This window comes from Rhinolophus sinicus, chromosome 16 (genome assembly GCF_057876585.1).
Source record: "Rhinolophus sinicus isolate RSI-liver-muscle chromosome 16, RSI-T2T, whole genome shotgun sequence".
Classification (NCBI taxonomy): Eukaryota; Metazoa; Chordata; class Mammalia; order Chiroptera; family Rhinolophidae; genus Rhinolophus; species Rhinolophus sinicus.
In genome coordinates this window covers 95,927,864-95,944,054 of record NC_142516.1, presented here as the reverse complement: position 1 = coordinate 95,944,054, position 16,191 = coordinate 95,927,864, and the positions used below count along the sequence as shown (strand labels likewise).

At 37.6% G+C, this 16,191-nt stretch overlaps 1 protein-coding gene across 2 annotated transcripts in view; it reads right to left on the bottom strand.

The window, feature by feature from the left end:
* The window catches only part of MIPEP (mitochondrial intermediate peptidase), a 176,639-nt gene that overhangs the window by 100,056 nt on the left and 60,392 nt on the right, over window positions 1-16,191 (bottom strand). For both annotated transcript variants that reach the window (XM_088793507.1, XM_088793508.1), the window contains exons 11-12: window positions 3,093-3,246; window positions 1,372-1,449 (exon numbers count right to left, since the gene is read on the bottom strand). In XM_088793507.1, coding sequence (XP_088649633.1) covers window positions 1,372-1,449; window positions 3,093-3,246 — 232 coding nt within the window. The remainder of the gene's footprint in view (window positions 1-1,371; window positions 1,450-3,092; window positions 3,247-16,191) is intronic.

The following is a 16,191-nucleotide window of genomic DNA, read 5'->3' as shown; positions in this document are numbered from 1 at the left end:
CTCGTCATCAGCCATTCAAGCAAAGAGGAAGAGGAACCCAGGACTCAGTGACCGATGACTAGACTCCGGTCCCACCTTCATCAGCTACCAGCCAGCCCATCTTGGAAACTGGTTCGCCTCTACAAGCTTCCTCTCTATCTTGTCCAATCCCAGAGCAGTTGCCCAGATTTCACAAGCTCATGTCTGTTAAAAAGCTTTGAAGTTGTGAATCACTATTCACATATAGGGTACCATTATTTCTGTTATAACTTATAACCTGAGCTCTTCACATTTCCCATCAAATTGCCTGAAACTGTTGAAGATGGTTGACCTGCCAGTACACAGCTAACGTAAAGGAATGAACTTCACATATCTCACAGAAGAAGTGAATTGGTGGTTGAGAAGGTTTCCATGTAGACATATAGTAGTCCCCCCTTATTTCCAGTTTCACTTTCCCTGGTTTCAGTTATCTGTGGTCAACCATGGTCTGAAAATGTTACATGGAAAATTCCAAAAATACACAATTCATAAGTTTTAAACTGCATGCTGTTCTGAGTAACACGATGAAATTGCGCACTGTCCCGCTCTGCCCTCCCAGGACATGAATCATCTCTTTGTTCAACGTCTCCATGCTGAAAATGCCACCTGCCCATTAGTCACTTAGTAGCCACCTCAGTTATCAGATCCGTTATCAGACAGAGAGAGACAGACCACATGCACTTACGTTTTATGACGGTATACTGTTATAATTGTTTCTATTTTTATTAGTTGTTGTTGTTGTTAATCTCTTACAATGAATTAACCTTTATCATAAATATGTACGTATACGACAAAACATAGCATATATAGGGTTTGGTATTATCTCTGGTTTCAGGCATCCACTGGGTTCTTGGAACGTATCCCCTGCAGATAAGGGGGGAACTGCTGTACCTTCTGTAATTTTAAATTAGGTTCATTATCAAGTATGGAAAGTAGTTAAGAGCTGAGGCTCTAGTCAGAATGTCTGGGTTCAAATCCTAGCATTTCTAGCTGTGTGACTTTGGACAAGGAACTTAACCTTTCTGGCCTTAGTAGCCTCATAATGTTGGTGTCTAGCTCAAAGCATTGAAGTGAACATTCAAAGATGTGATGTGACAATGAAGGGATCATAAAATGTCAGCTATCATTTATACCCATGACCCAGATAAAAGTGACATATACAGACTTATATAATTATTTTCATAACATTTATTATTTTTAAATTCCACCCTAATTTCAAATTTATATATGTATTAACTATCATTAATGCCTTTTAACTATTGGGGAACTACGAACATGAGATATAAAGTTCACACTAATATAAATTAACTGATGATCATTTCTAGAGAGACCAGATTGTAAATAAAGCATCACCTGATATGGTTTGTCTGCTCGCTGAAAAAAGTCACAATAAATGTACCCCAACAATCCTTCGGATTCATGAACCACAGCCTGGAAAAAAAAATTTTTTTTTTAATTTAGTGGTGACTGAGGCCATCAGAAACTCTACAAGTGCAAAAACATCCCTAACACAAGAATCTATATATAAATCATGCACAGCCACCATTATGGACATTGTATTGCTTTCTACATCCCACATTATCTGGAAATACCTTCTACTTCCCCCTCATCTCTCAATGCTTTGATTTGGGAAATCTGTCCAGAGGAAACCCTCTTCATTAGGACCCTCCTCCCCCCACCCCTGTTCCCTACAACACCTCTACCAAACACAGCTCTTCAGACTTCACAAACCACCAAAGGAGCTGGGAATAAGTGCTGGCTGGACAACGTAGCAGCAAAATTATTTCTCCTTCAAATCTTAGAATGTAACGATATATGTCCATACAAACTACAACCCTCAAACAGAGAACAAACAAAACGTAGCTTCTGGCTTCTGTGGAAGATCAGTAACATTCTTATTGATGCCCTTCTCCAAAACTGGGCCTGTGAGAGGCCTGGCACGGAGGACAGCGCTCGAGCACTCGTCTCCATCTTGCCTTCTTTCTCTTGTCACGACTCGAGGCTTCTGCCAAAGAGAACCTCAATTCTATGCTTTAAAACGTCCGGCAAGCATATATTCATTAATTCAACAAGCATCTATTAAGCACCTAGTTAGTGCCAGGAACTGTTCAAGGCATTTGGGACACAGCAGTGAACCAAACGCTCACGTCCTGCTCTGGGGAAACTTGTCTTCTCTGCACTCTGCCCTTCTGTTCCTGTTACCCATTTTTCTTGTCATTATATCTCTGCACCTTATCAATCTCTATCATTTCTGAAGTACACTATTTACAAAGAGATAGCTATTTAGGTAATTAAGGATGCGATGAAAGGTGCTGCCGTTCTATCCTTTCAGTAACACAGCCACGCTGATCCCATGCTCACGAAACAGCCAAGAGACGGAGAGATCGTCTTTGTTTCTTGAAATACAGTGACAAGAGTCCAGTGTGGTAAACATATAAGCAAGATGTGAACACCATAACAACAACCTCTGTGAGAAACACATGGGTCAATAATTGCTTAGTCTTACCAGGAAAAAATAAAAATATTCACACCACAAATAAAGTAGGCCCTAATAGGAGACAGGTGGATTCTAGGCTTGAAATTATTATCAAAGAAATCAAATCAGAACACAGGATATAAATTAAAATCTGATGCAAATATAAGCTTCCACAAGATGGGAAGGGGCTGGAAGGAAAGAAATGGTGATCAATGCAATGGATTCTGGAATTAATGCAAAGGGATACTTAGCACGGCAGGAATATAAAAAGTAATGACAAATGGCCCTTTAACTACAATTTGTCAACATATGAAGATCCAACCTTCTAGCAAGTTCCTAAAAAAATTTTTTTTTCAGAGAACTAACTTAGCTGTTGTACGTTTACATTAATTTCAGGCATAAACTGGCTTTGGAGAACAATGTTCTTTTACACAGTGTCCGAAATCAGAAGTGGTCATTTGGATTTTTCATGAAGAAGGGAATAAGGTGAGACACACTCCATCAGGGAAAAGCTAAGTTGAAGATGAAACTGCTATTAACGCAATTACAAAACCCAAGAGATAAAGTAGCAAAACTTGACAGGAACTGGGATGCTCACCAGTTTTCGAACATCTTCACACCACACCTCCCCTTTTTCAGGCTGCTCTGCATATAATGAAATCCCGAACAGTTTGTTAAACAAAATATTCAGGCCTTCCATGCATGCTCCAAGGGAGAAAAATGGGCAATATAAACTGGGCTCAATGTTATACCTAAAAGAAAGACAAGAGGTTCAAAAGCATTTTTGTTTAATTCAGTTTCCTAAGGTAAATTCAGGTAGCTTTTCATTTAAAATTTAGGATCGCAGTAACTTAAAAAGGATTGAAACATAAAGGTGTATTTCTATCTTTTAAGGGAATTTCAGACTCAGTTTTCTTCAGAAGAAAAGCAGTCTAATTATTACTGGTAGTAAGAGTAATATTGGTAATTAAGGTCAACATACCATTCCCTAATCGCCATTCTTCTCAAATCATTTAGTCTCTCACTAACTCTACTGAGTTAGTTGACATGACACACAATGTTTATTTTAGGCATGCTTATGTACAAAAGCTGACCAGTTTGAGCTATAAGGGTAAAACTCACTTTATGAAATGTGCTATATTCTTTAAAAATTGTGACTTATATCACATACGTATTAAACAAATACAAATCCTGAGGCACACCAAGTGGACTTGACGTTCACATCTGGTAAAATATTTCAAATGGAAAAATCTCTGTAATATAAACAATTATATCTTAATTTATCTGTTTTGTAGTTATATATCTTAAACGAAGGACAGCATACTGGCAAGGTTAATTATTCTTCGTCCAAAAACAACTTTTTTATGTCCTATTCCAACATAAACCAAAGTACATCCAGAAGATGTGATGTAAATGTTCATTTATGAGTCATTAAGTCAGGCCAAACTTTATAACCACAGCCAGAATGAATGACTCTAGAATAATAGTAGGTACTTACTCTATGTCCACTTACTGGGATTAACAAAACACACATATAAAATATACACAAACTTATGCTTATTACTAAATGGGCGCTTGGATTTAGTGTGTGAACATACACTGCACCACAAGTGAGATTTTGGCTATAGAAATCCACAAACTGACCACTGAGTTTCTGATCAACTTTTCAGAAAAACAGAATCTCAGTGCTGAGAGAGACGGGAGTGTCCCAGTGCCGTCCCTCACTGATTCATTCGCTCGTGCAGGCCATGGCCATGCCAGCCGGACGCTGCAGGGGAGGAATGGGAAGAGTCTGTCTAACGAGCTCCGTGAAGGAGCAGAGAAATGAACTGACTACACGTCTCCTGAGCCTACGACAGCGGGCACAGTAGGAGCTCAGCAGACACTGCCGAAGGACCGAGTGAAGGAGCACTGCCCAGCGGGACAGCAAGAGAGCACGACGACTTTACTCGTCAGGGAAGGAACAGGGAGGGGGTCCCAGAAAGACGTTAAAAAGCAGGAGTTTGCTGGGTGGGGTGGGAATGAGGGATGAGTGAAGGGAGAAGGAAGAAGGAAATTCCAGGGAGAAGCAGCAGTGTGATGAGAGTAAGAAGGCATGAAATAGCCTGGTAACTTCTAGTAACCAGGTGGTTAAATAGGAGCTTTCCTGATGCCGGGGATAAATGGGAAAAGGGACGGAGAGAAGCCTGGACACAAGTGGTCAGGTCCAGACAACTGAGGACTTGTGACACCAACCTAAGGAAGTGGGATTTTATATTGCAGACCCATGATCTCTCAAGTTTGGGACTATGTACCCCTAGCAATAAAATAATTTTTGAGTATTCAACCTTAATATATGTATACATTATATGCATGTGCTCTTGTTCTACATTTCAAAACAAGAAAGAAACATTTTTATGAAGTGAGATCAAGGGAAATAAAGTCTAACCAGAATTTCTAATAGTTGTACGTCCACATCCTCAGGGGGTTAGTTACAGATCAGGAGATGTGGGCGGTCACTTCTGTAATCAAGAGAGAACAATCTCATGCTTTCCTGGATGCTGCGAGGCTGACAGCGCGGAGCGCGGGATGCGGGAGTGGCAGGATAGCGTGGTAAACTAAGCGTCTGAACAAGGGCAACAGCAGTGGGGTCAAGGATGAGGAGGCAGATTTGAATTTTTCTTTTAGATGAAAACGTTGCAGGACTGTGTTAAGTGATTGGATTTGGACGGGGAGTGAGAAAGAACGGTCTAGAAGCAGGTTTCTGGCATGAGCAAATGGGTAGACAGAAACGCAGTCATTTCAGCAAAGCAGTGAACACAAAAAAAGGGAAGGCAGGAGGAAGGGTGTGTTTGTGGGAGAAGAAAGAAGGGTGTGGTGCAATTACGGGATAAGGATGGAGGGCTCACAAAAAATAAATTCAGCCTGGAGACACTGATTTTGAGGTGCCCACAGGATGTCAGGCACTGAGGACATTGAGTCTGAAGAGACTGTCGTTCACGTGTGAGCTAAAGCTGTGGAAGGAGATGGTCCTCAGGGAAGGGTGACGTGGGGTGAGAGGAGGATCCTCGAACTCCCAAGACGAAGGGTGGAAAGGAAGACAGAAGAAAGGTTAGAGCTGTTAGAGAATCAAAAGAAAGGGATATCATGGAAATAAGGGAGAAAATACGGTGTAAAAAAGGAAACACTCAACGTCTCTGGTTTCTGGTTTGGCGTGGAAGGAGCCTGTGAGGCATTACTCCATCCTAAGAAGTGAAAAGCGGGACAAACTGAAAATCAGTGACTCTTTGTGTATCCCCCAGAGAATGGAGGTCACAGAACAAATCACTGTCTCTGAAACTAGAAAGGCAGGCGGGCTGATACAGATAATCACAACACACACGATTCTCCCGTGTGGACAGTCTGAGAGTTAAAAACTCCAGGAGACCCAGTTTAAGGGGGGAGCCCCACACCTTTATGGGTTTTACCTCAAGGAGCCATACCAGGTTCTCACAGGTAAGATCAAGAAAAATTCCTGCCCCATTTCCAGCAGGGGGAAGAAAAAAGCGGCCATTACGAAATACAACAGAACCTCCTGTCATTCCTTTTTATTTTTATTATTAAATTTATTGAGGTGACAATGGTTAGTAAAATTACATAGGTTTCAAGTGTACATTTCTATAACACATCATCTATATATCGCATTATGTATCCACCACCCAGAGTCAGTTCTCCTTCCATCACCATATATTTGACCTCCTTTACCCTCTTTTACCACCCCCTCTCCCCTTACCGTCTTAGGCCTCTCCCCTAACCATTAGGCCTGCTCTCAAAAGAGACTATCTCAGCAGAGCCTAACCTACCTGGGGGAAGAAAAATATCTAAATGGAGACCCCTTTAGCCTTCCTGTCTCATCAAAGCAGGGGAGGGGAACTGAAAAGCACTTTTGAGTCACAGCCAAGGGCACAGACTCACTAACAGACTGAGAACTAATGACAGGACTTTAGAATGCATCCCTTCCCCACATGTCACCACCACATCAATACGGCTCCTGCAAAATAACAGGGGGATACAACTGAAAGAACTGCTCAGCTCAGACCATATTTAAGTCTCCAGAGAAACCCAAAGACAACAGAGAACAGGAAAGTTTGGCTTCCAATAACACAGCTACTGCAAAAAGTAAATAGAGCCTAACCCCCAGCCAGATAAACACAGAACCTCACACTGAAGCCCTATTTATTTATCTCAGTTCCCTTTACCTAGTACATCATGTCCAACTTTCAACAAGGAATTTCAAGTCATGCTAAAAGACAAAAACACAGTTTAAAAAGACAGAACAAACATCAAACCGGATTTGGATATGTCACAGATACTAGAATTAGCAGATTGAGAATTTAAAACAACTATGATTAATATGCCACAGTCTCAAAAGGAATAATAGAAAATACACAAGAATACATGGTAATGTAAGCAAAGAGATGGAAACTATAAAAAAAGAATCAAAAGGAAATGCTAGAAATCAAAAAACATTGTAACCGAAATAAAGAGTGCCTTTGATGGGCCCATCAACAGACTAGATACAACCAAGGAAACCATCAGTGAGTTTGAAGAATGCCAACAGAAAACTTCCAAAATTGAAATGCAAAGAGAAAACAGAATTAAAAACAGAGAAGAAAACACCCAAAGAATTGTGGGACAATTACAAATGGTATAATGTACACATAATGGGAATACCAGAAGGAGAAGAAACAGAGAAAGAAACAGAAAAAATATTTTAAGTAATAGTGGCTGAAAGCTTTCCAAATTAAAGACAAACACCAAACCACAGATCCAGGAAGGTCAAAGAACACCAAGCAGGAAAACTCTCTCTTCTCTCTCTCTCTCTCTCTCTCTCTCTCTCTCTCTCTCTCTCTCTCTCTCTCTCTCTCTCTCTCTCTCTCTCCCCCCCCCCCTCTCTCTCTCAGTCATATCATATTTAAGCTGCAGAAATAAACAAAGAAAAAGAAATCTTCAAAGAAGCCAGAGGGAAAAATATCACCTTACCTATAGAGGAGAAAGGATAAGAATTACATCAGACTTTTCTTCAGAAACCGTGCAAGCAAGAAGAGTGTGAAGTGAAATACTTAAAGTGTTGAAATTAAAAACCACAAACCTAGAATTCTGTATCCAACAAATTATCCTTTAAAAGTGGAGAAATGCTTTCTCAGACCAAAAAAAAAAAACTGAGGAAATTTTTCACTAGTAGACCTGACTTGCAAGGAATATTAAAAGAAGTTCTTCAGGAGGAAGAAAAATGATTTAAGTCAGAAACCTGGATCTACATAAAGAAAGGAAGAGTGTTAAAGAAGGAATAAATGAAGATATAAATTTTTTTCCTTATTTTAAAATAATTAACAGATAATAGCTTGTTCAAAATAATAACAATGTATTAGGTGATTATATCTTATAGATGAATGAAACACATAATAAAATGTTATGAGACTGAAAAGAAGAACTGCGTAATTACACTAACCACGAAGCGGTATACGACAGTAAACTTACATGAAAGTAAACTTAGATTATTTGTAAGTATATATTGCAAACTTTAGGGCAACTACTTTAAAAAGTTAAAAAAAAAAAAGAGAAAAAACTGGAATTCTATACAATAGTCAATTAAAATCACAAAAAGCAGAAAAAGAGTAGGAGACAAAAAAAAGAAAACAAAGAATAAGAACAATGAATAGAAAACAGTAACAAATATGGTAGATATTATCCAATTATATCACTAATCACTTTAAACATTAATAGTCTAAATATAACAATTAAAATACAGAGAACGTCAGAGTAGATTAAGAAAACAAGACTCAACAATATGCTGTCTTCAAGAAACTCATTTTAAATATAAACATATAGATTAAAAGTAAAGGGATGAAGAAGGATATACCATGCTGACACTAATCAAAAGAAACTTGGAGTAGCTTCATTAATTTCAGTCAAAGCAGACTTCAGAGCAAGGAAGGTACCAAGGAAAGGGGTGAAGAGGGGCATCACATAATGATAAAGCGGTCAATTCTCCAAGACCAACAATCTTTAATGTTCATGCACCTAACAGCAGAGTGTCAAAATACATGAGGCAAAAATTGATGGAACTGCAAGGAGAAATACAGAGGGTGCCAAAAAACGTATACATACTTTAAGAAAAGAAAAAACTATTAAAATTGTAATACTCAATATATACTGATAACAAAAGATGAATACAAGTCACATTTGACTTCTGCAATTACAAGAGGTGCTCAAAGTGGTTATCATCAGCATCCAGACACTTTTGATTACAGCAAACTACTGCTTGAGCATAGATAACATCTCTTAAAATGTGTATCCATCTTTTTGGCACCCTCAGTAGATGAATCCACTATTATAGTTGGAGGCTTCGACATCTACCTATCAGAAATGGACACATCCAGCAAGTAGAAAATGAGTGAGGACCCCGTTGAACTCCACAGCACCACCAATCAACTGGCTTTAATGGACATGCAAAGACTGCTTCATCCAACAACACTGGCGTCCACCTTCTCATATCACACGGAATATTCACTAAGACAGGCCACACTCTAGAAAATAAAACACACCTTAACAAATGTCAAGGAATGGAGAACATACAATGTATGCTCTCTGACCAAAATGGGATTAATCTACATATCAATTACAGAAAGATAGCTGGAAAATCCCACCATATTTAGTTAGTAAGCAACACATTCTGAAATAACACATGGGTAAAAAGTCTCAAAGGAAATTTTAAGGTATTTTGAACAAAATAAAAATATAATTTATCCAAATTGTGGGATGCGGGTAAGCAGTGTTTAGAGAGACATTTATAATAATTAATTCAATATATTAGAAAAGAAGAAAGATCTAAAGTCAATAAGCTTCTAGCTTAGAAAGCTAGAAAAAGAACAAATTAAATCCAAAGTAATGAGAGTAAAAACAATTTTTTATAGAGCGGTAGTCAATAAAACTGAACACAGGAAATTAATAAAGAAAATCAATGAAGCCAAAAGCTGGTTCTTTGAAAATGTCAAGAAAATTTATAAACCTCTAGCCAAGTTAACAAAAAAAGAAAGAGCTAGAAGACAAATTACTAATATCAGAAATGAAACAGGGTTATCACTACTGATCCTATGGACATTAAAAGAAAAATAAAAGAATATTATGACAACTCTACTCATATGCTCACAGATTTAATAACCTAGATGAAATGTATCAATTCCTACAAAGACACACTCCACCATCTCACACAGGAACAAAAGGATAATCTGAATAGACCTATATCAATTAAAGAAGTTGAACCAATAATTAATAACCTTCCAAAACAGAAAGCACCAGGCTCAGACAGTTCCTATTATTCAAAGCTTGGTCAGAAGTCTCTTTGTGTGACTTTTAGGACAGTTGATATTCAAAAGTGAACAAGACACATTTTCTTGGGGGTGAGAAAAGGGACGTAATCAAGAACGCCCAGGCTACGACGCCTGTGCAGTGCAGTCACCCAGAGCAATCCCGGGCAATATTGTGGGCTTCAGAATGTGGAACCAAGATCATCTAAGGAAAAGAAGTAACCACAGGAGTCCAGAGGAATGGGTTGGGTCCAGAGAGCCAGATAGACTGGAGGAGCCGAGTTCCAGAAAGAGCTTCTGAGCAGCAGAGGCAAACCAGAAGAACTTAGAAGCAAAGGGCTGTGGGCAGCAGCATCACCATAATCTGCAGAAGCAGCTTCTCGCTCTGCCCAGCGCACCTGAGGGCTCTTTCTGGACATGACTTTGGGTAGGATGAAAGTGCCTTTTTCTAGGGTGTGGGATAGCTTTACTATGGTGGTGATGTGTATTCTTGAAGTGATAGAATGGGGAAAAGAATTTCTATACCTAGAAAGATGAAAGAGTCCTAATGACGAGCACCAGGTTGAAACGGGAAGGCTCAAGTCTGAAACATGACTCTACCACTTACTGCATGATCCTGAGCAAATTATTCCCTTCACTATGCTTCAGTGTGGTCACCTAAGAACATAGGGATATTGTTGCAAGGTTCAATTAGGTAATAAAGTTCTTAGAAGAGAGCAAATAGTGACTACTCAATATGTATTAGTGATGCTGATGGAGGAGGGACGAGAGGTAGAGAAGGAGGAGGAGCTCAGTGGCACCATCTGCACATTGTCCATTGATTACAGAACCCCATCTTCCTCACGGGAAACCCTTTCTAGGTGGTTTGTACAGCACTGACCACTTATATAACCCCCACATGGATGCAACCTTAGCCTGGCCAATCTGAGGAGTCCGATACCCCTGACAGCAAATGTTTCTAAGCTCTACCCCTAGATATCTCAGTTATGTGAGTCAATCAATGGTCTCTTCTGCTTAAGTTAGCTTGAATGATAACTAAAATGGCCTAATATATTAGCCACCATTTTAAATTAATGGCTTTAAAAATGACTCAGTTTTTAGGCTATATAGCCCAGATTTTTCACATTAGAATGAGTGTCCTAAGGACAGTGGATAATTAGAAAGTAACTTTTGTGGGGTTGGCAACCTTGTCTCACCAGCACTCAAAGCATACTTGTTTGGGTAAATAAAATAATATTAAAACAGAACCCAGTTTTGTGAAAAATAAATAGTTCACTTATCTGTTACGATATTGAATCAGGCCAAACTGACCTTAAAATAAAATCTAAAGGTTAAGTTCAAATCAGACAGAACATGAATAAATAAAAATAACAACTACACAGCACTCTAGCTAGACAATTCAATTTAAAAAGACAATTCACTTTTTTACTGACAGACAATAGAAACCAATACAAAAATAAAAGAATAGAGGATTCTGGGGAAGATAGTAGAGCAGGAAGCATCAGGAATCTGTCTTTCCACCTAGACAACAATTACACTGGTAGAATATGCCTTATGTAACTACTTTGGAATTCTGGGTTGAAGGCAACTTCCAGGGGAAGGCTTGGAGGGTGGGTCAATTGTGGTCAATTTCAGCTCTTAGCACAGTAGCAGCTACCCACTCCCACACTCAGTCACAAAGCAGGCAGATGTGTACATGTTCCTGGAGCAGCTTACACACAGCTTGTGGAACTACAGTGGGCAAAAAGGACTCTGTTCCCCAACTATTGGGGATCTGTGCTCTGACTGCTGATTGCTGCTTCTCATCTCAGAGGTGCAGACAAAGAAGCAAGCCACCATTGCTGTTGCATCTCCCTGCACTACTTCAAGCTCCTCCCACCTCTGGCTCAAGTAAGTTCCAGGAAATTTATAGGATCGGCACCCTTTTTTACCTCCTTCATTTTTCATTTTTCCCCTTTCAGGAGCCAGACATTAAAAGACTAGGACATTCAAAACTAACTGTATATATGAGGTAAAGCAGAAAGTGACCATGCATGCCCAAGGAAGGAAAGGCTCAGAAAAGATACAAAAAGACATTAAGTTTACACCTCAGGTTGATCCTTAGCATAAAGACAGCCTACACCAATCAAAAACAATAAACCAAAATAATAACAATTTCTAAAAAAGCAAACCCTGGGGAGAATCTCATTTCCATAGTTACCACATAATTAGATTCAAATGTCCAGTGTTCAACAAATAAATCACAAAGATATACAAAGAAATAGGAAAGTATGGCCCTTTCAAAAGGAGAAAACTAATTTAACAGAATCTGACCCTAAAATAGATTTAATGGCACATATATTACACAAAGACTTTAAAACAACAGTTTAAAAGTGCTCAAAGAACTAAAGATGAAGAGAAAGTTAAAAAAAAAAAAAAAAGACGTGTAAACAAAATGGAAACATCACTAAAGAGATAGAAAACCTAAAAAGAAACAAACAAACAAAAAAATTTTGGAGCTGAAAAGTATAATAACTAAAATAAAAAATTCACTAGAGGGATTCAAAGGAAGACAAAAGAATCCATGAACTTGAAGATAAGAAAATAGAAATTATAGAAACTAAGGAACAGGCAGGGGGTCGGGGAAGACAGAACAATGTGAACAGAGCCTAGATACCTATCGGACACCACTAAAAGGACCAACATACGTATCATGGGAGTCCCAGAAGGAGAAGAAACAGAGAAAGTTTCAGAGAGAATATTTGAAGAAATAATGGCTGAAAACTTCCCAAATTTTAGAAAAGACATAAATTTAAACATCCAAGAAGCTCAACAAACTCCAAGAACAATGAATCAAAGAGATCCACAACAAAGACACATTCTAATCAAACGTTCAGAAGCCAAAGACTAAGGGCAAATCTTGAAAGCAGCAGGAGAGAAGTGAGTCATCACATACAAGGGATCCTCAATAAGATTTTCTGTACATTTTTCATCAGAAATTGTAAAGGCCAGAAACAGGGGGCCTATGTAATCAAACTGCTAGAAGAAAAAAAAAAAAACAAAAAAACTATCAATGAAGAATCCTACATCTGACAAAAGTGCCCTTTAAAAATGAGGGAGAAATCAAGATATTGTCAAATAAACAAAAGCTGAGGGAGCTTAGACCCGCCCTGCAAGAAATGCCCAAGGGAGTCCTGCAAGGTGAACTGAAAAAACACTAAACTGGCACTCAAAACTGTATGTAGAAATAAAGATTCAACAAAGGTAAAAACACAGGCAATTACTAAAGCTTGTATTATTGTAACAATGGTTTGTAACTATGCTTTTCATTTTCTACATGATTGAAGAGATTAACACATTTAAAGAAAAAAAAACAATTATTAATGAAAAACCTCATATTACTGTAACTTTGGTATGTAAGCCCAAATCTTGTTTTCTAGATAATTTAGGAAACTAATGCAGTTGTAAGAATTAGTAGCTTGTTTTGAGGTACACAATGTACAAAGATGTAATTTTGTGACATCGACAACTAAAAGGAGTGGGGATAGAGCTGCATAGGAGCAGAGTGCTTGTATATTATTGAACTTAAGCTGCTATGAATTAAAATTAGAATGTTATAATTTTAGGATGGTAAATGTAATCCCTGTGGCAACCACAAAGAAAATAGCTACAGAACATACACAGAAGGAATTTAAACATTTCACTACAAAAAAATTAAACACAAAGAAAACAGGGATGCAGGAAATGAGGAAATAAAAAGCTATAAGCCATAGAGAAAAAAATAGCAGTGACAGAAGTTCCTCCTTATCAATAATCACATTAAATGTAAATGGATTAAACTCACCATTCAAAAGACAGAGATTGGCAGAAGAATAAAAACACATGATCCAACTATACACTGTCTACAAAAGACTCACCTGAGATCCAAAGACACAAGCAGGTTGAAAATGAAAGGGTGGAAAATATATTCTATGCAAATAGCAACCAAAAGAAAGCAGGAGTAGCTATCCTAATATATGACAAAATAGACTTTAAATCAAGAGACAAAGAAGAATATATGTTAATAAAAGGTTTAATACAGCAAACAGATATAATAAGAACATTTACGCAATGACAGGCTATCAAAATATATGAAGTAGACAGATATGAAGGGGTAAATAAAGAGTTCTACAATAATAGTTGGAGCTTCAATACCCCACTGACAGTCATGGATAAAACAACCACACAGAAGATAAATAAGGAAATAGAGGACATAAACAGCATAATAAACCAATTAGATCTAATAACAACATTCCACCCAGCAATAGCATACACACTCTTCTCAAATGCACATGGGACATTTTTCAGCATAGATCATATGTTAGGGCACAAATTAAGTCTCAATAAATTTAAAAACATAGATATCATATAATGTTATCTTCTCAAAGTGTAACAGGATGATGTTAGAAATCAATAACATGAAAAAAACTGGAAAATCACAATACTGTATAAATTATACAACACACTTGTAAACAAACAATGGATCAAAGAAGAAATCACAAGGGAAATTAGAAAATACTTAGAAATGAATGAAAATGAAAATAAAATATACCAAAACTTATGGGATGTAGTGCAAGTTGCTAAGGAAGAATTTTATAGCTATAAATGCTTACATTAAAAACAAAATAGATAGGGATGGTGGGTTTGCTCAGTTGGTTAGAGCACGGTGCTCTTAACAACAAGGTTGCCAGTTCTATCCCCACATGGGCCACTGTGAGCTGCACCCTCCATAACTGAATTGAAATAACTACTTGACTTGGAGCTGATGGGTCCTGGAAAACCACACTTAAAATAAACGAAAGTTGAAAAAAAAAAAAGGTCTCAAGTCAACAACCAAACTTTACAACTTAAGGAACAAGGGAAAAAAATTAAAACCAAAGCTAGCAGATGGAAGGAAATAATAAAGATTAGAGCAGAGATAAATGAAATAGAGAACAGAAAAACAATACAATAAAGCAAATCAATGAAACCAAAAGTTGGTTCTTTGAAAAGATCAACACTGACAAACCCTTAGCTAGATGGACTAAGAAAAGAGAGAAAATTCAAATTACTAAAATCAGAAATGAAAGTGGGGACACTACTGATTCTACAGAAATAAAAAAAAAAAATGTTGAGATTACTATGAACAATTGTATACCAAAAAAAATTGGATAACCTAGATGAAATGGACAAATTCCTAGAAACACAAAACTTACCAAGACTAAATCACAAAGAAATAGACAATGTGACTAGACCTATAAAGAGTAAGAAGATTGAATCATTAATCAAAAATCTACCAACATGATGGCTTCACTGATGAATTCTACCAAACGTAAAGAAAAACTAATACTAATCCTTCTCAAACTTTTCTAAAAAATTGAAGAGGAGGGAACATTTCCTAACTCATTCTATGAAGGCATCATAACCCTGATACCAAAGCCAGACAAAGACACTATCAGAAAACAGTAGCAGACTACTCACCCTTATGAACATTGATGCAAAACAACTTAATAAAATTCCTAGAAAACTGAATTCAACAGCACAATTAATTTCAACAAGAGTGCCAAAACTATTCCATGGGGAAAGGACAGTCTTTTCAACGAATGATGCAAGGAAAACTGGATATCCACATACAAAAGAATGAAGTTGGACTCTTACCTAATACCATATACAAAAACTAACTCAAAATGGACTCAAGACCTAAATATAAGACCTGAAACAAAACTCTTAGAAGAAAATACAGAACAAAAGCTTCATGGTGTTGGATTTGAGAGTAATTTCTAGGATATGACACCAAAGGCACACACAACAAAAGAAAAACAACAGGACCTCATGAAAATTTTAAAATTTTGTACACTAAGAGACACTATCCACAGAGTAAAAAGGCAACTCATAGAATGTGAAAAAATATTTGCAAATCATGTATCTGATAAGGAATTAACATCCAGAATATATAAACCTCAACAACAAACAAACAACCCAATTCAAAAATGGGCAAAGGACTTGAATAAACATTTCTCCAAAGATATAAGGAATGGCCAATTAGCACATGAAAAAATGCTCAATATCATTAATCCTTAGGGAAATGCAAATAAAACTACAATGAGATAACATACCGTTAGGATGCCTACTGTCAAAAACACAGAAAACAAGTGTTAGTGAGGATGTGGAGAAATTGGAACCCTTGTGCACTACTGGTAGGAATGTAAAAAGGTGCGGCTACCATAGAAAACAGTATGGTGGCTCCTCAAAAAAATAAAAGTAGAACTACTTTATGATCTAGCAATTCCACTTCTAGGTATATGCCCAAAAGGGTTCAAAGGGGGATCTCAAAGAGATATTTATACACCCATAATCAAAGCAGCAATATTC